Raw genomic sequence first — 23,013 nt, 5'->3', positions numbered from 1 at the left:
GTGGGGATACTTTCATAGGGTTTTGCCAGCAACGAGGGTTGATAGGAGGACACTAAAGTCCTGTTCTTCGGCTTCCACGGGGAGCTGCTAAACTTTCCGGGCTTTAACTCGTATATCCTGTTACCAGTGTGCCTTGCCCTCACCAAGACAGGCTTTTCCTCTCTTTGCCTTCAGCAATGCACAAGCCTGGAGTGAAAGCAGCCCTCGATTACAGCCCATGTTCCCAGCTGCTGGATCCTGAAGACAGCGAGTTATGCTGAGGACACCAAACCCTGCTGCCTGCTTTGCTTCAGCTGCAACGCCAGTCCATGCAAGCTCTGCCCCATCACTGCTTGGCCCCACTGGACACTCACCAGCCTGCCCACTGCATCACTTTCCCAAAGGGGAACCTTGTAAATGTTCAGCATAGACATGGCCCATAAAACCATGGGTTTCATTCCTTAGATGTAAGTTGGTGTGGCTAATTAAATCAAAAGGGGTTGTGGGGGTAAGTGGCCAACTCATCTGAGAATCAAGCTTCTCTTAGAGGACCTCATTACACTCATGACCCAAAAAAACAAATGCAGACAGCCCCAGAGAGCCTTGTGAACCCTGGAATTTGCCTTTTTGGTCTTTTCCTCACCCACTGTTATTGCCACTCCTTTCCAGATGGCATTTGATATTCTGGGGATGCCACAGCTTCACCTGGGTACTCCCATCAAAGCTGCCTTTTAGACTGTGTTTCTCCACGGAAAAGAGCTGCCACTGCAGCCCAGGAGCTTCCCTCCCCACATGTCCCAGGGGCTTGAGAGTGGATTCCTGTTTATTGCCTCAAGCAGTTCTATTCATATCCTTCAAAAGCTGCCAAACCGCATCTGCCAAGAGGATTCAAAAGTGCATCATAGGTAAACACCAGGAGCAAGATGGGACTACCTGGAGTTAGCAGCACTTTCCTCCTGGAAGTTTTATTTCACCTTCTGTGAGTCACAGGCACAACTCCAGCACAAGGTCTCAAGCAACAGCAGAGTTGGGATGAGATACCCAACTGTAATTCAGGCACACAACATCCCTGTGCCCAAGACAAATGGGGAACAGCCCCTTGCAGCAAGGGAGAGGCCTTTTGGGACAGACATTCAGGTTCTTTGGATACTGTAGGTGTTGGGCTGGGACCAAGCTCAGGCAGGCTGGATGTGCCTGGGAGTTTCAAACGAGCTGAGGACATGTCCTGTCTGCCAGTGCCTGGTGTGATGTCTCCAGGCAGGGCTGTGGGGACTCTGCCACAGGGACAGGGTGGGGGGCTACAGCCAGAGGGGTTCTATCTACCAGCCTTTCTGGGTGTTCTGATGTGATGCCAAGGAGCAGTGTCCTGGGCAGTGCAGGGGCAGCTGCAGCACACAGGGCTCCTGTCTTGCACCACAACTGAGGAAGGTGATGGATTTTATTCCCCTGCTTCTTTGGCCTCAGTTTGGTTTCAGAGACAACAGACAGGCTTATCCCAAGCCTGCAGCCTCACACATTTCCAAGTTAGTGAGACGATAATGCAGGGGGAGTTTGAAAGAGGCAGAGGAGAGACCTTTGCCATGGGACATGGAAGAGCTTTCCACCAGAGAACCCTGGGACAGCCGTGAGAGTCCACACACACCATGGAAAGAACTAGACATCCCACAGTAAGCCTGTCCTGCTTTCTAGCTCTGCAGCCTGCTCCCAGGCCATGACTCACTGCAGAGCCATGCACAGCTGCTTTTCCATCCCCTGCCCTGCTAGCCTCTGGATTACAGCTGAGAATCTGCAATTAAATCCACTCCTCCTTCTCCATCTGCTTCTGACCAGAACCCCAGTGCAGACATTGGAAGAGACTGTGAGTGTCCATCTGCTCCATCTGAATCAGGCATCAGTCCTACAGCTCAGCTGAGAGACAATCCCATCCCACTGGGGAGAATTGCTTGTCCCATGAAGGACAAAGACAGCCACTCTCAGGCATGTTCCAAGGGCAGTTTGGGTTCATCCTGCCCTGTGCAGATGGTGCTTCCAGTGGCCCTGCATCTGCTTAGTGCAAGCCCAGAGAGCAAAGCCCTTCTGCCTTCTGATCTGCTTCTGAAATGGAAAAAAACAGAAACCCTCCGGCTGACACACTCCCGGAGAGCAGGAGAGATGGGAAATTCCTGGGATAAGCAGATTCCTCTCTGCTCTGCATTTACTCTCAACTTTTCCTGAGCTGAGTGCTGGAGTCCCACCCCTGCAACCATTGACTTCCCCCACACTGTCCTGCATCTGTGAGGAGCTCAGCCTTCAGCCATACACCCAGGGATGAAGACTTAGTAAATTACATTCCCACAGTGGTTCCAGGGCATCCTGTTTATTTATATGCACTTTGGGTTCATTGTTTTGCAGCAGCATCCACCAGAAATTAATGGAGACATATCCTCTAGAGAAAAACACATTAGAGAATCCCCCCCAGAGCAGAGGGAAGGAAAGGCTCCTCACACAGACAGACTTGTGAGCAGGGGACAGCAGGATTATTAATCCACACTTGTATCACTCCTACAGAGCTGCACACTTGCCATTTCTCCATCTCTTACAGCAGAACTGTTCCTCTCCTGGAAAAGACCAGGGTTTTCTCAACTGCACCAGCCCAGATTTGCCCAGCCTGGCTCAAAGCAGGATGAAGAAATTTGGATTTTGAAGTGAGGTTAGCTGGAGTTCAAACCTCACCCCTCCAGACCTCTTGGCTTTGCTGTAAAATGAGCTCAAGCCTCAAAGGGTCTTGTCCTGTTTGCTCTTTCCATCACAGTTTGTGCAGTCACTTGAGCTGGGAGCGAGTGCCAGGAGCCCTGCGGTTCATCTGCTGTGCCCAAAGCACCCACTGGCACATGGTCAGGAGCCTGATCTGGACCTGCTGCAGCCCTGTCAGGGCTGCCCATCCAAGTGCCCCATGTGGCATAGGACATCTTCCTAAATATGTGTGAGATCCAGTTTTCCTCCTGGCAACCTGACACCAAATTCTCCTGTTTGATGACCCCACTAAGCCTTGTAAGAGCTGAAAGGACTTTCCAGGACTTCCTTTGCAAGCTCTCAGTCATTTCTGGAGCTCTTTAAAGCTGCTTAAAGAGCCAGCCAGTTTCTCCAGGATCTTTGTGATCCCCCTCCATCCCACTGCTGGTGCTGGCAATGTGTCCTTCTCAAGGTGCAGGACCTGGCTGTCCCCACCATGTGCATGGATCACACTGAGCATCCTCACTCCTACCCTGCTGGGCTTGCTGGATGAGCTTGGAGGCCATTTCCAGATGTGGCTGCACCACTGCTTTTTGCTCTCACTCAGACCCAGGTCTATGCCACCACATCCATAAAGAAATCCCTGCTATAATTATCTCCGTGGCACTATCATTTGTTTAAGCCCTTAGTAGAGGACTTAACTTCAGCCTACAGTGCAGAGCAATTGCCACGTTGTCAGTTAGAAAAGTCGTGGTTTCTTTTCTCTTCTTTTTTTTTCCCCTCTCTAAAATTTTTTCCAGATGTCTTTTTTTTTTTTTTTTTCCTTAGGAGAAGAACCAGCAATGATACAATTTCAATGTGAGCCATGACTAATCCATTGCAGAGAGCATTCAACAGCTATGTTCAACTCCTTGGGTTGTGACTCAAGCAAATGAAACTCTGGCTTAGGGGATGTGTGACCTCTGGAGCCAAACTGGACGTACAAGTGGCACTGGGCTGCACCTGGGAGCTACAGACACTTGTGGTGGGAGGACAAAGTGCTCCAGTTGGCTGCATTAGAAGGACTCATGGAGTTCTTAGACACCATCATAAATCCAGCCTCCACAGGGACTTGGGAGGGTCACATGGAATATTTATGGATGTCTCTGTGAGCGGTATCAACATCCACATATCACCATCCAGGGATGGCTTTTGCTTTGGGAAGTGTGCAGGCAAATAAAGAAATGGGTGAAGAAGATTTTTTTTTGCTTGTTCTTTGCCACCAGCCTCCTGAGCTGCCTGATCATGGAGACTGACCTGTTCACGGGGAAGTGATGATGGGGTTTCATTAATCCCTCCCCCATTCTTTCCCCTCTGCCTTCCCTTTCTTTTCTGTTTATATTTTGTTCCTTGTTGGCTATGGGATGTTTAGTCTTACATCTGATCGCTCACATGCAGCAGAAGTGCTGTGAGGCCGGATGAGGAGTGAGCTGATACAGACAGAGCCACAGACACAAAGGCATCCTACAGAGCAAGGAGCCAGCACAGCCTGGCAGGTCATCATGGGCCAGTCCCTGTGGTGACATCTAAATCCTCAGCAACATCAGTGGGAAGAGTTAAGCACCCAGGTTCATGTCTCATCCCTCTCAAAGATAGCACATAATCAAGAATGAACCCAATCCCCCAGGCAGACAAAACAAAACATGATGTTGAATTTTGCTATGGTCCCGGGTGTCCTTCACCAGCATCCACAATCACACTGCTGGTGCCCAGATGTCCTCAGTCCTGCCAGCTACACAAGACACAATCTTTGCAGCAGCCCCAGGGTGAGGTTTGATGCCACACAAGGATCACAAGCTGCAAAGAGCTGGATTTTCCACTGGGCTCAGGACAGCCCTGTACAGCATGGAGACACTCTTTAGGGATGCCCAAACTGCAATTTTTGGCTACTGTTTCTCCTTTGCAGTGCAGTGGCAAGGCCATGCTGGTGCTGGGAGAGCAGATGCACCTCAGATCCTCTCAGCCATGGAAAGAAGCAAGGAGAGACAAGCTGGGTTTTCACCCTGAGCATAGAAAGGAACAGATGGACAAACTTGACTCCAAACAGCTTTGCTGCTTGGCTGCCTCTGGCTGGGCAGCTGCTCTAGCTGAGTTATGATCTTTAAAGTCAAAATAGTGAGTAGTATCTGAAGAGACAACCGAATTCAGCTGACTGGCAATTCTGGCTGTGGGTTTTGTTCAATTAGTCCACATCTGCTGGATGATAACCGCAGCAGAGACCAGTCTGCTGAGAGTCACATCTACCAGCCCAGCATTTCTCTGCCTACTTACAGCACTTCAGATATGTCTTTATCCTCCACATTCTTGGGTCATTCTTTCCTCTCCCTCTCCACAAGGCAGCCACAGATATCAGCAATGTTAGGAGACAGGATGGAGAAGCAAAAACTCTCCTGCTTTCCTCTGCATCCCCCTGAGTGTGTGATGGGAGTGAGCTATTCCGCTGAGAAATGACAGCATTTTACTTTATAATTGCAGCAGCTCCAGGTGTTAGGAAGCTGCAAAATCAGGCGGAGAGATGGCGTTCCCCCATCTCCCTGTGCTGTCAGTCCAAGAGAGAAAGAGAACTGAAAACTCATGGCAGCAGTGCAGGCAGCTGCTGTGACTGTGACTGCTGGGAGGGCTGGGCTGGTCTGTCCCTGACAGGGACCCCTTGATCTCCAGCTTGATTTCTCTGGTCTATCCTTTGGAGCCAGGCTCAGGGACTGCCCACTGGGAAGCGGAGGAGAGGAAGAGACTGATTTGGAAAGCTAGAGAGGAGGAGGAGGGGGAGAGGCAGAGGGAAACCCAGCCCACCCTTTGGCTTCCTCCTGCCTCCTTCTAAAACTTGCAGATTCCTCCAGCCTGTCCAAGCGCCTGAAGTTCACCTCGGTCGTTCTGCCGGGACTGCGAGGTATGGCCCCGAGCTTCGCGTTTGCCTTTGCTGTGCTTTATCTCCCGACATGGGGGTCCCCACACGGGGGGGCCCCTGTCCCGGGACCCGCTGTCCCAGCCCGGGGACTGACTCCAGTGCTGGCAGTGCGTCACTCGGGGTGGGCAGCTGGACGCTCTCCACCCCAAGCCGTGCATTTGGAGACCCCTCCTGACTTCAACCCCTTTCTCCTCATGGCAGCATTTCCATTTCTAAATTCTCTTAGACAATTTCGCTGCCAGAGCTTTAATGCTTTGGTAGCATCTGACTGTAAAGGTTTAACTTGCCCTGATTCTTCTCTCTCCTCCCTTTTTCCCCTCTGGGTTTTCAGCCGGTGGGTAGGTGCTTAGCGAGATCCTTGACACCAAGGTCGGGGCGCGTCAAACCCGGCCGCAGAGAAAATCAGGTTTAGTTAGGAACAGCCCCCACTTCTCCCAGCCTGAGGTGTGTTGACAGGTGATGTTTTACTCACTAGAGTATCCAGAGGAAGAACAAAAGAGCTGTCGACCTCATGTCAGCAGTTTTATTTTCTCAATGCAGCCGGTCTTATTTCTTCCGTGGAAAAAAAAAAAAAAAAATAACAAAAAAAACCCCAAAACACTCGGCTTTTTGTTCCAAGCAAACTTTGAAAGCCTTTCAAGTCTGCTTGCCGAACTCTGGCTGATCTACTGTTAGGGAGAAAGAGATTGCAGGAGAGGAGGAGCAAAGCTCTTTCGGGGTGTTTTTTTTTTAAGTTTTAAGAACTTTGGTTTCTGTCAGGCACTAGGGCTTGTTTCCTTTAAAGGCAGCCGCTGTCCTTAGCGGCCCGGGGACGTGACAATCTAACTCGGCTCTTTGTGTCCCCCCTACAAGAAATCACTCTGTTGCATCCAGACAAAAACAAGGAAATCTAACCTCTCTGGAGCTGAATTCCCACCCAAACCAAAAGGCAAAGTTTCAAGTTGGAGTGAAACTGAGGGTACCGGGAACGTCACCAGTACTCCCGACTCCTCAGAGACGACCAACTTGAAACAGCCCAAAAACTCAGCGCCCCTCCAAAAGGACAAAAATTAATTGCAGACGTTTGTTAGGGTCGATCGGGCGAGGTTTAAGTGGAAAATGAAAGGCTGCTGCGCAGCAGATAAAGCCAAGCCATTGTCTGCCACATATGCAGGAGCAGGGGTGCGGGCGGTGTTGGGAGGGGGAAGAGCAGAAATAAACTTTTCAAACTTTTTTTCAAGCCCTTCCTTCCACAACACTCTGCTCTTCCATGACTCAGCCCCAGAGGAATGTCGGCTCCCATGGAAACCTTTTCTGGGTCCTCTGGTCCGAGGGATGTCGGGCTGTTATCGCTGGAGCGGCTGTGGCAGGGCAGGTCCAGGGAATGCTTTGGAGATGGTTTGCATTTTTGCAGAATATTTATTGGACAGTTTAGTCTCTGCCTCCTTTGTGGAGCTGTGCGGGATCAGCTGGTTGCACCCCGGCGGCCGGAGGGACCTCCCGCACCTGGCACAGAAGCAAAAAAGTAAAAGCTCAGGCAGGACAGCAAAATTCTGTCTCGCCTGTTTGCACAGGGCTCATCCATGAGTATCTGCCTGCAGCCCACAGGTCATCCCGGTACTTTTCTTGGTAGTAATTTAATTGTTTTCCAGTATAGATTCAACTTGCAACCTGGAGAAACTGGGACAGCTTCGGCACACAGCTGTGATGGGACTGGGCTCTTGCTATTGTATCAACAAGCCCCGTAAGATCTGGAGCATTTCTGAGTTCACACATTGCCCAGCTCTCAGCACAGGGAATGGGTTCACACAATGTTGTGGTGAAGCTGTGTCTTTAGTGATTTTGCATGGGCACATGGGGTAGGGAGGTTTTGTCCCCTGCTGTGTTTTACTGGGAGTGAGAGAGTGTGTGAGTGTGTGTGTGAGTGTGTGTGTGTGAGTGTGTGTGTGTGAGTGTGTGAGTGTGTGTGTGCGCGTGTACGTGTGTGTGTGTGTGTGCATGTGTGTGCATGTGTGTGCGCGTGTGAGCTGAGCTAAAAGGAATTTCACTTCCATATAAACCTTGTGTGGCTTTCTGAGCCTGCACAGTTTGTGAGAGGGGTTGTGCAGGTGGCAGGAGCCAGGCTGGCTTCTGCCCTGTCCCCAGGCACCCAGGGCAGCTGCAGCACATCTGGGATGAGCCAGCACTGAACATGCAGGGACCTGTTCAGCAGGGAGCTTTATGGGAGCTCATGCAAACAACTCCGGCTTCAAATGGAATTCCAGCCTGGGAGTGGCTGCTGAGTAAAGCTCAGAGGGTCTTGCTTTCATAGGGAGGTCAGGGCCAGGCAGTGGGGACCCAGCCCCCGTGTTGTGTCTCTGTGGGGGTCATACTTGGTCACCTATCTGCACCTTGAAAACTGTGGCCCCAGCTGGGCTTGGCAGAATCTTTTTCTGGACCGGCTTTTCCTTTACACTCAGTGTGAGGTGGGGGAATGTCAGACCCTTCAGGGGCTTGGAAAAGCAGCGAGCAGAGGGAGGGTGGGTGCAGGAGACCCTGCAGCCCAGTTGGGGTGCAGGCAGTAGCAGAGGCATGGGAGGGCTTTGCCCAGCCATTGCCCATTCCTGCCTCCATGGCTGCGGTGGGAAGAGGCGGCAGAGCCCCTGGCCCGGGTTAGCAGGGGTGGCAGCTGGGGTGATCCCGGTGGCCTTGGGGAGGAGCTGTCAAAATGGCCAAGCACAGGCTCCTCCCCACGCTAACGTGGCATCCCAAAGGGCTTACGCAACCCTGGACAGGACCGGTGCCACATGGACCACACTCCACCGTCCATGGGACCTCTCCTGGAGGCTGCACCCACCTCGACAGTGTCCTCCCCCAGCCCACAGGAGCCCCCAGGCTGGGGTCCCCATGAAAGACCCACAGACCCAGTGGCACAGACTCTCCTCTGTGTATCACTCTGGGGTATCTTCTTGTTAGGAGAAACTGATTATGGTGCCACAGTCTTGTGGGGAGCGTGGTAAAGAGCTCCCCAGAGCAGCTGGCTTTGAATCTGTGGAGGTGATGAGGTCAGCCTCAGCCCTCTCTGCACCCCATGGTTTTCTTCTTTGGGGTATGACTGCAAAATGCAATGAGCAGCTGGTGCTGAGGGCCATGCTGGAGAGGTGAACCATTGGGAGGGGTTTCTGGGAGCCCCCAGACTCAGTTTATAGAGCTGAAGTCCCCGTGTAGGATGCAAGTGGGATCAGGTATTAAAAAGTCTGCTCAGCCCATGGGTCCTGCAGCCCATGGTTTCCTGTTGTCTGCTCAATCCACAGCATTCAGGAGGGCAGGCCCGAGGAGTCGGTGGCAACCATGGAGCTTCTCTTAATCTGTATTCACCAGTGCTTTCTGTGCTTGTTTCCAGCATCCTACAAAGCGCTGGTGTCTGTTGATTCCTTTAGGAAGCAGAAGGGCCTAAGTCACTGGTTACTAAAATCTTCTCCCCTGTTTTCTTCTGTCCAAAATGAGCCCCTGACTGCACCCCCCTTGCTGCCCTCTGCCCTCCATGGGGCTCACAAGGTAGTGCCAGGCATTCCCAGTACAGAGCCCCCCAGGGATCCTCCCAAGTCTCTCCAGCTGAGGGATGGATGTTGAGCTCCTGGTGTGGCCCAGCTCCAAAGAGCATCCTTTTGGATAGCAGGACCATGGTTGCTCCACAAGGAGGGAGACTTGCACCACGGACCACATTAACCTGATGGAGCAACCCTGTGTGCAGGGCTCCTGAGCTGTTATTTCAGGACTTTTGACCACTAGGCATTCAGGAATGGCCATCTGCAACCCAGCCAGGGGTTCACAGACACTGCAATGTCCTCACTGCACAGGCTTCCAAAAAATTGTTGCTTTATAATAAATTTGTTTTACCATCTAAGGCACAAAACAGCTCGACAGAGCTTGTTTGCTCAGACTTTTTCATGCTCTTTCTTCCTCCAAACACAACACTGGCAGCTCCAACTGTCTGCTGGCTCCTAGCAAACATGTAATTCCCTGACCCCACTTACTGCATGCTCAGACTTTGAAATTCAAAGCTTTTTTAAAGCTTGGGGAAATTATCTAAGATGTTCTTGGTGTGGGGTTGTGCCACCTTCCACATGTGCATGCACTGCCCTCTCCTTCAGGCTGGGCACTGCCCCATGAGCATCACTGAACCTCAGAGCACCTTCCAAAGCAAACAAGTCCCTGGGAGAAGTCCAGGAGGAGCCTTTACTAGCCAGGGGATACCAGCAAGGGAGGAGACAGCCAGAATCACCTGTACTTTTCCACCTTCCTCTCCAAACAACTTTTACAGGAGTAAACCAGTGATCTCTGCTGGCAAATGCTGGCAGGGCTCACAGAAGCCTCCAGCACAAATCAAGACGAGGGGAAGGGACAGCTCACACCAAGCAGGAGAGGAGGGAGCTGCTCAGCTGCAGCCAAGACTTAGCAAAAGGGTTCATCACCCCTCCCCACAGCTCCTCTGCCACAGGCCCTTCACAAGCCATCCCCACCACCTCCTCCCAGCCCTCTGACATCCCAAGAGAGCTGCCCTCCATTCCCTGACCCCCATTTTGCACAGACACCCCACTAGAGGCTGGGTGAGGTCCTGAGACTGGAAAGAGGATTTTCTCTGAGTGGCCAAACCTTGCTAAATTAGGAAGCAGAGCCCAGCCTGGTTGGTGTCCTGGCAGCACAAGTTTGGGGTGGTTTTATACCCAGAGAGCTGCTGTGAATGAGGAGGAGAAGGACTCAGTGGCATTAGATATCCTGGGAGAGAAGAAGAAACCTTGTCCCAGCAAATCCCTCCCTCTGCCTGGCCCCAGGGCGGGCTGTGGTGCCCCTGCCCTGCAGGTGGAGCGGAGGAAGGGAAGGCTTGGCAGGGGGGCAGGTGCCCTCGCTGAACGGGGGTGTTTCACTGTCCCCGCGGGCGGAAGGGAGCGGGCAGCCCTCGCTGGCAGCAGGGGGATGCCACCGGCATATTAAGCGACCAGCTGAGCTCCTCTCCACCCGCACAGAGCGGCACAGCCCTGCCAAACAGGAATCGGGGGGGGGACAAGGACACCGGGATGTCACCAGCTGCACGCTCCTGGCTCCCATCACAGCCGCTGGTAGCTGGGCTGCCTCGTCCTACAGACACCGGGATGGTGCAAAGGGCTCATCCTTCTGGAGCTCGTCTCCCAGCAGGACACAACCCCAAAGTGTCTTGGATCCCTCAAACCCAGTCTGGGGACCCTCAGGTCTGAGCAAGAAAGGGAAAAATAATAGATACCCCAACATTTTGGGGTGCTGGGGATGAGGGACTGGATTCTGACAGCCCTAGGGAGGTCTGTGTCCATAGGGAAAGGGGTTTTCTAAAGGATTTGATTCTCAAGTGCTCTGTCTCATTGTCTCTCTGTTATCTCCCTCCTTCATCCACTTCCGTATTTCTTCTGATTGACAACTAAGATGATAGAGTTTCATTCGTTGTACCTGGAACTCGTATCATGGAATTTTTAACATGAAAATTGTGGGGGGGTTGGTGGAAAAAAAAAAAAAAAAAGCCTCCAGAGAAGGAAAGAGCCATTTTGACTGTGATTTTCCTAAAGGCATCCAGGAGAGCAACAGCCATCTAAATCCCACTGTCTCATTTGCAAAATCAAATGAATTTATCTTGGAAACACCATTTGGCCCAAGGTTTTGGCTAGAAAAGCCAGCATGTGGGTCTGTACTACTGAACAGACAAGGCAGGAAATGGAGAGAACGCCCTTCTCAAAGTGTCTGAGTGCTCAGCCTGAAGCCCGGCAGCACACAGTGGCCTCTTTCCTCATCCCTCCTCTTCCTCTGCTTTATTCAAGGTCTGCTGAAAGATGAGGGCCTGGATTTTTTTCCTTCTCTGCCTGGCAGGCAAAGCCCTGGCAGCACCGGTAAGTGCAGGAGGCAGTGGAGCCTCTGAGGTCGGGGTTGTCCGTCTGGAGCAGCAGATGGGGCTCTTCTTTTATAACAAATAAAGTCCTGAGGAATGAGGGACAACTTGAGAGTGGCCCTACTGCCTGTTCCAGTGGGTCACCCCCCTTGGGACTGTCCCATGGACCCCCCTTGTGCATTTTTCATCTGCAGCAGGAGGCTCTGCCCGATGAGACAGAGGTCATCGAAGATCCCACCACAGAGGTAAGTGGTTCTGTCCCTTTTTCTCATCCATCCCCTCAGCACCCCCTGCTCTGGAAAGTGCATCTCCAAAACTCTGGGGAGCCGGTGGGGGGGTGGGGGCTGCTCTACCCCCCAGGAGCTGGGTCTGTGCACCCACACCAGAAACTCCAACCTCTTCTGCAGGAGCCCGTGGGAGCTAATCCTGTCCAGGTGGAGGTGGGAGAATTCGAGGAAGCCACGGAGGATGTAGAGGAAATTGTTGCAGAGAGTAAGTCACTCTTTCCCTTCCCTCCAGACAGCAGGGACACTATCCCCTCCCTGTGTGGGGGAGCTTCAACTGTCCCAAACAGAGAGGGGCTCCTTTGGAAAGGGCTGTAGCACAAGGATGATGCCAGCCTGGATGCACATTTAAAGCAAAAGAAGCACATGGCCTCTTCTAGTCCTGGGCTCTCTCTAAGCCCATTTTGCAACAGAAAAGCCATTGGTGTGGCTACAGAAAGGAGTCCAAGATTGGCCCCAGGGCTAACATGGACTTCTGGAAATCCTCACATCTTCCCTGCACAAGAACAGATGCTGGGGGCTGTCCCTGGTGAAGTCTCAGTCTTCCCTCTGTGCTGAGGTTCCCTGAGCATCTCGTGGGAGATAAAAATGTGGCCGGCTCTGACTTTGCTCCCCTCCTGCTCCAGACCCCTGCCAGAACCACCACTGCAAGCATGGCAAGGTGTGTGAGGTGGATGACAACAACTCACCCATGTGTGTGTGCCAGGACCCTTCCAGCTGCCCTGCCACCGCCGGCGTCTTCGAGAAGGTGAGAGTGGGATCTGCTTGGTGGCCCAGGGCAGGGAGGGACCCACACGGGCTTTGCCAGAGATGGTTACACATGGAGACAGAGTCAGGGTGGCTGGTCCCCATCTAGGGGTGAAGAAGGAGCCATTGCCCATCCCAGAAAACAAATTAAACATCTCGTTTGGAGGCTCTCCCTGCCTCTCACGCAGCATCTCCCCTTCCTGCGCAGGTCTGTGGCACTGACAACAAGACCTATGACTCCTCCTGCCATTTCTTTGCCACCAAGTGCACCTTGGAGGGAACCAAGAAGGGACACAAGCTGCACCTGGACTACATTGGGCCTTGCAAATGTAAGTGGAGCCACTCCCTCAGACAAGGGGACCCCTAACTGTGCACAGCCCCCATGTTCACAGCCTGATGGAGAACAAAGGTCCTGAGTTTGAGGAGGGAGGGCACTGGGGCTGCATATCCAGGGTGTCAGATGCTGCACTGACCACTGTGTGTGACTTGCAGTCATCCCAGCCTGCCTGGACACAGAGCTGACCGAGTTCCCCCTGCGCATGCGGGACTGGCTCAAGAATGTGCTGATCACTCTGTACGAGCGTGACGAGGACAACAACCTGCTGACCGAGAAGCAGAAGCTCAAGGTGGGGGACAGGGGAAGGGGCTGGGAGCTCACCCCCACAATGGAAGCCATCATCCATCCAGAATGACCTGTGGGATCCCTGTAAAGTCTCTCCCGAGGTCCCCCACTTGCACCCCATTTCCCTGCTGACAGGGCCTCTCCGGCCTCTCCCATGGCAGGTGAAGAAGATCCACGAGAACGAGAAGCGCCTGGAGGCCGGTGACCACACCGTGGAGCTCCTGGCCCGGGACTTTGAGAAGAACTACAACATGTACATCTTCCCTGTGCACTGGCAGTTTGGGCAGCTGGACCAGCACCCCATTGATGGGTGAGTGCCAGCAGAGCAGGACGAGGGTCACACCGAACCATTTCCAGCCTGAGGACCAGGGGGATTTGGCAGTAGAAGCTGTCAAGGCAGGCTGTAGATGCGACACAAGTGGGTGGCTGCTGGCAGAGGTTGTGGCAAACCAGGCTGAGGTAGAGGCACCTTTGCCTCCTGCAAATTGCTCTTCTGCAGGAAGAGGGGCCTCCCCCAGCCCCAGCTGCTCCCACCTCCCTCGGGTGTGGAGTTTCTCTCTTCTCAGATTTACTGTTCTATGATAGTGCCCTAAAATATCTTAGTCCAAAGGCCCTGGAATAACTTCAGCAGCTGAGATAGCAGCTGCTGGCTTAGCTGTGGGCTGCAGATGGGCATAAGAGTGACCACACGCACAGGCCTGTGGGGTGGGGGCAGCTGGCAGGGACCCCCCAGCTGGTGGCTGTTTTCTGACCAGCACAGCTGGCTGCAAAGGCAGATACCAGTCCTTGACCCTTGTAACATTCGGTGGCTGATAATGGGAGGGCACTGGGACAGCAGCCAAACCAGAGAGCTGGGGCCAGCATCTTCCCTGCTGTGACCGTGTGGTCACCTTGGCAGATACCTGTCCCACACCGAGCTGGCCCCGCTGCGTGCCCCCCTGATCCCCATGGAACACTGCACCACTCGCTTCTTCGAGGCCTGTGACCTGGACAATGACAAGTACATCGCCCTGGAGGAGTGGGCCAGCTGCTTTGGAATCAAGGAGCGTAAGTGCTGAGGAGGGCAGGAATGGGGTGGAGGGGACACTGAAGAGCACCCCCAGATCCCCACTGTGGATGAAGCAATGCACCCAGCCAGCCCTGGGTGAGGGGAAGCAGGGGGAGTGGGAATGGTACAGGAACAGTGGCACCCTGGCAGCATCCACCTCCTAACTTTGTCCCTCTCTTTTCCTTCCACAGAGGACATAGACAAGGATCTTGTCATCTAAACGCTTGCCTTCCTGCTCTGCTGCCAACTTTGTCATGTTTTAACCTTCCCACTTCCTTTGGTTTTTAAACTGCTTTTGTTTTGTTTTTTTTTTTTTTTTGTTCTTCCCTGGGAACAAGGTGCTAATATAGGTCTAAACATATGTAGTAACGGTGCTAAGAGAAATAACAGTCCTGTTCATAGCCTTATCTATTACCACTAGATTACTCGACCAGCTGTTTCCACATGCTTTTACCAGCCTTTTCTCTCTCGGACGTGTCTTTACCGCTGATTGTTCCTGTGCTAAATATCTGCTCTGCCTCACCATCCGCTCTCAGATCCAATTCTCTTAACTTCTCACTAGCAGCACGTTCCAGACACAAAACCCTCTCAGCTGATTCACCGCCCCAGGCACGGATGCCAGCGAGGGAAGGCAGAGCCAGAGGATGTAGGAGGATTGGGTTCTCAGGCAGAGCAGCTGCAGGTGACATTGTGGCCACCCAGCTCGTGGTAGGAAGTATGGAGAGGGGTGAGAAAGACAGAGAGTGGTAGGATTTTGTTTTCCTTTTCTTTCCCCCTTCCCCCTCCCATTCCCAGGGCTTGAATTTTGCAGTTATTGGGCACAAAAAAAAAAAAGAAAAAAGAAAAAAAAAGGGGGGGGGAATAAAAAAGAAAATAAAACCGGAAATTGAACAAGTGAAGAGGGAAGCGCACAGAATTTAAAACAAATGAGATAAAATTATTCCCATCCTGTAAAATCCTCTTGAATAATAAAGGTTTGGAAATGCTACATGCTTCACCATCACTCAGTGACCACACTGCTGTCTTGTTTTCTGTGCGAGATGGGGTGTGGCCGCCTGTTCCCCGGGGTGTGTGTGGCTCACTGTGATGTTGTGATTCAGCTGTAGGTGAGATAAAGCTCTTGGCTCACCCCAGATCACTGTGCCCTTAAGCACTTCCCACCCCTCTGCCTTGGCTGTGCTTAAATTCCAGCCCTGCTCTCCCAGGGAAGTTGTGTCACACTTTGAAGGGATATTTCTGCCCAGAAAGTGTTGTGTTTGCCACATGCTCGAGGGAAAGGCTGTATGTTTTTTTTTTTTTTTCTGTTGTGGATTTAAGGGATGCAAAGGATGGAAGGGAGAAGGTATTTAGATTTTGCTTTACAAGAGAGTGTCCTGACAGGAGCAAAGTGATGGCTAAATCTCACAGGCTGAGAACTCTTTTTTTTTTTTTTTTTACCTCTGAATGTTCCCTGTGCCTTATATTATTAAATTCCTGCCACAGTGTGAGCAACCTGATGAGTCTCTGGAATAAAAAATACTGATTTGAAACACTGACAATAAACCAGCCTGCAATGTTCCTCTGTTTCATCCCATCCTGGTGAGAGGGACTGCCCCCTCAACACCAACCTCATGCATGGGTTCAAATTGTTACCACAGGTCTCTCAGCCCCAGGAAAGGTTCTGGTCTAAGGGAGGTGAGGTAAAGGTGGTCCAAGATAAGCTGAGGTGCTTCTGCCCACTCCAGCCCATCACTGTAAAGGGCTTGGGGAATAGTGGATGGGTAACATGGGCAGAGAGGGGTCACTGCAGCAGCCAGCACAGACACTCACATGGCTCTCAGGCCATTGCTTTCATCAGCAATAAAATCCCTGGGAAAGGCAAAAAGGCACGACAGTAGGAAAATAAACACCCCGATTGGCATGGGCTAAAAATAGCCAAGTTGCAAGAGTTCTGTCTGATCTGTGAGTTTCCTGGTGACAGCCCCTGTGGGATGTGCTGTGCTCCCAGCAGAGCTGTTGGTCGGATCCTGCACAGGGTCACTCCTGGCTGCAGAGCCCTGGGCAGATCCCACAGAACACAGTCACTTTGTATTGCCAAGGCGTTCGACCCCAGTGGGAAAGCTGTTGTCCAGAGGGGCCAGGTGAGTGTTTTCCACCCCTGCCTTGAAGCACAGCACCCATTACCACCCAGCCACACTGCTTCCCTGGGCTATTAGCCAAAGGGGGGTGCTCAGTGAATGCCTCCCCACTGTGGGAGCAGCCACTACAAACTGGCAGACCTGACACAGAGAGGGGCACCACTGCCCATGACCTGTGCAAGAGCCAGCTGGATGTGACCCACCCCCAGGCCTGGAGAGCTGTTGAGAGAAGTTTTGGGCAGGGGAGAGGACAGGAAGACAGGCAGGGGCTGGAGCAGATCAGCCATCCTGTGCAAACATGCATTCCAGTGATTCTCAGCCAGAAACCCTCACTCCACTCCCCTGTGAGATGCAGCTGCATTCCTTCCAGCTCAGGCCTGCTGTCAGTGCCACCAGACAGGCATGGGAGCTTGGGTCCAGTGCAAGGGAAGGCTTTCCAGCCCTCCTCTCCCCTGCCTTCCCCTCTGGTGCACAAGTCAGCTCTGAGCCCCAGGAGGCTCAGGAAAGCCAGCAGGAGAGCTGGTTATCACGGCTCTGGAAGGTGCAGTGATCCATCTCCATGGCCATGTCCCATCCCGTGGGACAATACTCATGTCCCAGCACTCTGGCAGAGCCCAAAGGAGCCAACCCTATGAGTGCTATAACAAAGTGCAGCTGCCCTGGCTTTAACTGAGCATCAGAATGAGCTCAGGAAGTTGAAGCTGGGGCTCTCTTAACCCTTCAAAGGTCACAGCCTGAAATATAAAGTGTCTGGAATTTAACTGCCTTGGGGCAAATGCCATACAAGGGGTTATGTCAGGACTTGAGGAATAAGCTGGCCTCTTTGAGCTTTCAGAGCCAGACAGTCAGCAAGGAACAGAACAGTCAACAGAACAGCCCTTTCCCTGTTAGAGCTGAAATCGAGCCTTCCCCTGCCTGCACAACAGTAAAGAAACTCGCCTGTACTTTCTGAGTGGAAATTCTCCCTGTGGTTTGTGCTGACTGAGGACACAGTTTGCAAACCTGAAAAAAAAAATCAAATGGCAAAATAACAGACAGATCTGGATCCAAAAACAGCATCAACCTGACCCCAGTGCTACAGTGCATGTGCAGAGATGGTTCCTTTTGGTGGAGTTAACTCACTGAGGCATGTCCTGCATTCAAGAGAGGAAAGATGGGGCAGACAAAGATTTCTGTAGAGATTTGTGCTGTCCTGTCTGTTTTCCCGACCCTTACTTTTGTAAGAGAAACAAACTGTGGCACAAATACTGCATTAAGGTGTGTGGCTTAAATGTACAAAATGCAGGGGATGTAAAAGGTGACGTAAAAGGTGACAAGCCAGGGATCACCATGACTACTGCAGTCACACACCTGGAAACAGCCTGGACTCAGAGCCTCACTGTTTGCAAGGTGGAGCTGCACCTGGAACTGCTTCTACTCCAGCTAACAGACACTGGAAAGCCATGGAATTAAACCCATCCTAAGGCAGAGAATCATGGAATCACAGAAAATTCAGAGTTAGAAGGGACCCACAAGGATCTCCCAGTCCAACCCCTGTGACAGGACAACCCCAAGAATTACACCATGTGCCTGAGAATGTTGTCCAAATGCTTCTTGAAATCAGGCAGGCACTGTGGCTACTGCCCTTGGGAGCCTCTTCCAGTGCCCAGCATCCTCTGGATATTTGATAATATCCAACCTAAGCCTCTCCTGACACAGCTCCACATCATTCCCTCAGGCTCCCTGTGTGAAGGCTGGTATTTCACACAGGTTCAAGTCTCATCAGATAAAATCAGCCCTGCAGAGGAAGACTGAACCATGTAACTGAGGGCTTTGACCTGTGTTCAGGTATCCAGGTTGGGGGGGTTGATGGAGTTACTGTTCCCAGTGGGAATCTCACACACAGGTCTCTCTTACAGCAGTTCAAGCACACTCAGAATTACTTCTGAGGGGTGGATCTTATCATGGGTCTGGCACAGAGAGTGTCCCCCAGTGTCAGGATCCCATTCTGCCCTACTCCAGTTTGAGAAGCAGCTGCCAAACTGCTCATATCCACCACGGAGCATCCTTTTGGTTTATAATCTCACATATTTCAAAGATGGACGAATTCAGCAAAATCTTGCCCAACTTCCAGCGAAGACACAACGCCGGGCAAAACGCTTGGAGAGAGGCATCTCCGTGCGGCAGAGGGGAAGGAGGTAAAGATGCCCCTCAGTTCTCTGAAACTGTGAGAGGCGTGTCCTCTCCTCGTCCTGCTCCTCCTCGTCCTGCTCCTCCTTCTCCTCCTGCTCCTCTCCCGGTCGATGCCATCCCTGGCAGCGGCGCGGAGCGGCCGGCGGGGGGAGCGGTGTGGCCGGGGATGGAGCGGGCGCTGGGAGAGGCTCTGCGGGAGCGGGACGGGACGGGACGGGACGGGACGGGACGGGACGGGACGGGCAGAGCAGGTTGTCCCGGGGCTGCCCGGGCACCGGGGAGAGGAGGGACCCGCTCCCGCATCTCTCAGCTGAGGGCTCTGCCCTTCGCAGCGGAGCGGCTCAGAGCCCTGGTCCCTTTAGGGCTAATTCCCCACCACACTTGGCTACCCCATCCCATCCCATCCCATCCCATCCCATCCCATCCCATCCCATCCCATCCCAGCCCATCCCATCCCATCCCATCCCATCCCATCCCATCCCATCCCATCCCATCCCACCCCATCCCATCCCGTACCATTTTCTAAATCCTTTACACACAAAGCAGTTGATAAGTCTGAGGCTGTTTTGCCAGGGGATCCACTCTGAACCTCCTGACTCAATGGGAGGGTCTTCCTTACCCTTTGCAGTCTTTATCCTTTTGTGTCTCTGGCTTCCGAGCAAATCCTTTAAAGATGATTTTGGTCAATTTTCCTCTATATGCTTCATCCACATAAGAAATGATTAAGGGGATGTTGCTTGTCAAATTGTTAAGTTGCAGTTTCACAAACTTACATTCAAACTTGCTTTTGCTGATACCATTTTCAGTGACTCTTTAAATGACCTAAGCCACTCATTCACTACACCATCCCATTTCACCCAGAGGCACCCGAGCCCCCCCAGCCCTTTTGGAGCACAGACCATTTTGCAGTCTAAAGAACTCATGGCTTATACGATCCCAAACTTTGTGTTTTGCAGCTCTATCTCTTTTTCTCAGTACCATTCCTTCTAACTTTTGAACCTACTGGCTGGTCTTGACTTGATGGGGCATAAAACCACAGCCATGGCGTTCCTCTGGGTGGCCTGAAGACAGAGAGAGGATGCAGACAGACAGACAGACAGACTACTACTTCACTGCACAGTGATGCTGAATTCTAACAGGAGCTGGGCTTGGTCAGATGCTCTGGTGCCAAGGTAATTGCACACTAAATAATTATTTGTGTCAGGGTTTGTCCAGTTTCTGCACTGCCCATGAAGAACTTCCATTACTTTCTATTTTATGTCCTACCACATAAATCAGGGCCATTTCCCAACTGAGCCTATTTTTTATCAGGCTTAGTATTATGCTCCTAATCAAAGAAACTCTGGTTCTGTGATTCTTAAGGAAACAACTCGCCCCAGGACAGGATTTTGACGTGGATTCCCTACATTTTTCTTAATTTCATATTCCTTTTGATTGCTACTCCATCTGGATTCGAGAGACTGTACAAGTCTCTTGTTATTTCTTGTCCAAACACCTCACTGATCACCTTTACTGCCTGGGTTTTGGAGACTCTGCTGCCATCAGCTCTGGGGCCGAAATTCTCTGTGCACAAAGCCAAGCCTGATGGCAGCCTGATGGTGATTGTCTGAGGCTGCCCAGGGCAGTCATGGCACCACAACCATGCCTGGCAGGACAATTCCTGGTGGTTGGGGCTGTACCTGACAGCTGGCAGGGCTTTTCACAGCCACGAGCAGTGTAAAACCACCACACTGACCATTCAGTGATGACCACACATGTTATGCATTTCCTTCCCATGAAATGAAGGGTCTCCTGGAAACTGGAGGCTCTTTCGCCCCCAGCACTAATGTCCCCAGAAGAGCTGCTTCAGCTCACAAGTGCCTGAACTGGATGCAGTCTGGAAGCTGGGTTAATATTTGGGTCAAGTATCACCACTTGTTTGCTCTACTCCTTCTCCCTGAAGCATCTGCTATTGAGTGCAGAGATGAGTCAGGGCAGACCTTTGGTCTGACCCAGTCCTGCTGCTCTTCTGCACTAACCACACCTGCAATCATGCCCTGTCTGCTTGGGCTTGAGCAGCACCATTCATCCTTCAGGATTTCTATTGTTTCCTCCTGGTCCTGGTGTCCTTAATGAAAACCTTGCCTTATCTTCCATCAGATGATTCCCCCATCACTTGTGAGCCAACTCCAGGTTTTAGCTCTGGTGCAGATTTTCATGCCCTTCAAAGAGCCGTTCCCTATTCTAAGCACTGCCCACATGCTGTCTGTTTGGTGAGCCTTTATCCTGCTCCACAGGAATAATTTCCTTTTCCTTTACAGTTTGCTATCCAGGAGTATTTTACTTAACATGTCTTGTTTGCATCCTTCTCCTTTGCCTGGCAGCTGGCATCAGATGAACTACCTGTGGCAGGAAGAAACATGCTGTAATAATCAGAGGAGAAATCTGGAGGGCTCCACAGGCTTGCTCCTCTTCAGAGGCAGATGCCCATATCCCTTGCACATTAACCATAACACAGGACCTGTGCATACAGATGTTCTCAAGCCAGTGCTGGCAAACTTCAACCCCTGGCCATGGAAACTCATTTCCCCTGGAGATCTTGGCATGGTGGGCAGACTGGAAGGAGAATGATTTTCCCTCTCCATATGCAAAGGGCAGAAGAGGATGGGAGGAGAAGACCATCCCCCTCTCCTTGGCTGCCTCTGCCTAAAAACTGGCAGGGATGAAAGAGATGCACCTAGAGCTCACACGTACAAATCCCTGCCTGTGCTGCCCACAGGGGCAGCCCTCCAGGGAGGAGAACACAGGTGGGAGCCAAGCAGCCTCCACAGCCCTCAGCACTGCGGGGCTCACTGCTGTGTCCCTCCCTGCTCCTTCCACCTCCAGACCCCATCACCACCATGCTCTGCAATGACCCCCTGGCAGACACAGTTGTCCTACTCTGGATATCTTCTCACCCCAAGGATGCTCAGTTCTGGCTTGAAAAGCCAAATGTTAGCTGAGGCAGGAAAGGAGCTGAGCTGGGATGTCAGGGCACACCTTGCTGCTCCAGCAGCCAGCCTCCCTTGCACAGCCCCAAGCTCAGGGCTCTGCTGAGGGCTCCCCTTTTCCTCCACGCTGGAGCCGTGGCTGCCTTCCCTGCCTCTCGCCTCCAGCCGTGCCTTTAACATGTGTGGGCAAACCCAGGTTCCTGAATGCAACTCGGTTCAAGGCAAAGGTGTTGGGGCACGTTCCATTTGGGAGAGAAGGAATGATTGAATTGCTGGGGAAAGGCCAGCCTTGGACTGCCAAGGCTGGGAGAGGCTTTGGATTCCTGATCTAGCCCTGTCTGGGAAGGCTTGTGAATGGACCCAGGGAGGAGGCAGCAACGGATGGAATCAGCTCTGCTTGGCAGCCACAGGGACAGAGGAAACAAGATGGGGTTGAGGCATGCCTCTGCTGCAAAAGGTTCCTTCTGTGAGGGTGCCAAAGCATCTGTGAAGAGAATGAATGAACCTGCCTTGGCATCCTTGCTTCTTTGTAAATGTTTCCTCTTTCCATCCAGGTGGGAGAGCAAAATCTTCCCCTTCCATGCAGACCAAACCAAGACCACATGGCAGAGCCGTGCTTCACACACACGTGTGCACACCCACGTACAGACAGGGGTTCCTGGGTTATCTGACAAGTTTCTACTTCTTCTTCCATGTTCTGTTCCCTCACTCGCTTCTCCCTGGGCTCAGCTCATCCTTGCACAGCTCCTTCCATCGCAGTGAGTTAAGCTGAGAGTAAAACTGAGTCCAGGTGGTTCTGACTCTTCCCAGCCCCATGGGCACCACACCAGCCCCACAGAGAACAGGAGTGGGGCTTGTTAACCCAAGAGACAGCTCTTGGTGGGTGCGTGCCTCTGTATGGGAGTGATCCATTCAAACCCTCCTGCCAGCCAAACCCCATGTCCATCTCTGCACTCCCTCTCCCTGCATCCTTCCCATCCCACCAAGCAGCTCCTCAGGGCCACAGCTGTCTCCAGACTGGTCCCCACATAGGTCTGGAGAGCTTCTCTGAGCTACTCTGAGCACTTCGTCCTGCCCACTTTCTAGCCTGCCTTCTCCAGAGCCTACCAGACTTCCCAGGAAATGCTGGAAGGGATTTTCTGCCTCGCTGTGCTGGGGTTTCCGGGAGTCAGAGAAACCTCCTACATATCTCCAGATCTAAATCACCAGAGACGTGCCATGGCCAGCAGCCACCCCAGCACTATCCCCATCCCTCTGGAGTGAAGTCAACCTTCCCCCAGAGCTAAACAGGAGATTCTGCTTCCCACCTTCTTGGCAAGCCCATTGCTCACCCACAAGGGAACATCAGCCTTCATTTTCCTGGCCCCACCAGTCTCCTCTTTCCCTCTCAGCCTCAGGTGTTGGGAAAGAGCAGGCACTGATCTCTCAGCACGTTTTCCTACCAGGACCCTGCCTGTGACCTCTGCCTAGAGACTGTAGAGAAGCAAAGTTGAAAAACATGAGCACAAATTGAAGGGTCTCAGCTTTCCAGCTGAGTTGATTCA

General features: G+C 52.3%; 1 protein-coding gene across 1 annotated transcript; it reads left to right on the top strand.

Moving 5' to 3' along the window:
- The first annotated feature begins 11,454 nt into the window (after positions 1-11,454).
- Positions 11,455-16,102, top strand: SPARC (secreted protein acidic and cysteine rich). The gene is made up of 9 exons (XM_062502172.1): positions 11,455-11,511; positions 11,705-11,767; positions 11,921-12,002; positions 12,421-12,542; positions 12,750-12,870; positions 13,034-13,167; positions 13,325-13,473; positions 14,062-14,210; positions 14,403-16,102. Exons 1-9 carry the CDS (start codon positions 11,455-11,457, stop codon positions 14,429-14,431), a joined length of 906 nt encoding a protein of 301 aa, XP_062358156.1. The 3' UTR covers positions 14,432-16,102.
- Positions 16,103-23,013: the final 6,911 nt, after the last annotated feature.

The sequence above is a fragment of the Cinclus cinclus genome, chromosome 14 (genome assembly GCF_963662255.1).
Source record: "Cinclus cinclus chromosome 14, bCinCin1.1, whole genome shotgun sequence".
Taxonomy (NCBI): Eukaryota; Metazoa; Chordata; class Aves; order Passeriformes; family Cinclidae; genus Cinclus; species Cinclus cinclus.
Note: the sequence above shows the minus strand (reverse complement) of the source record. Positions and strands in the feature narration are given on the sequence as shown.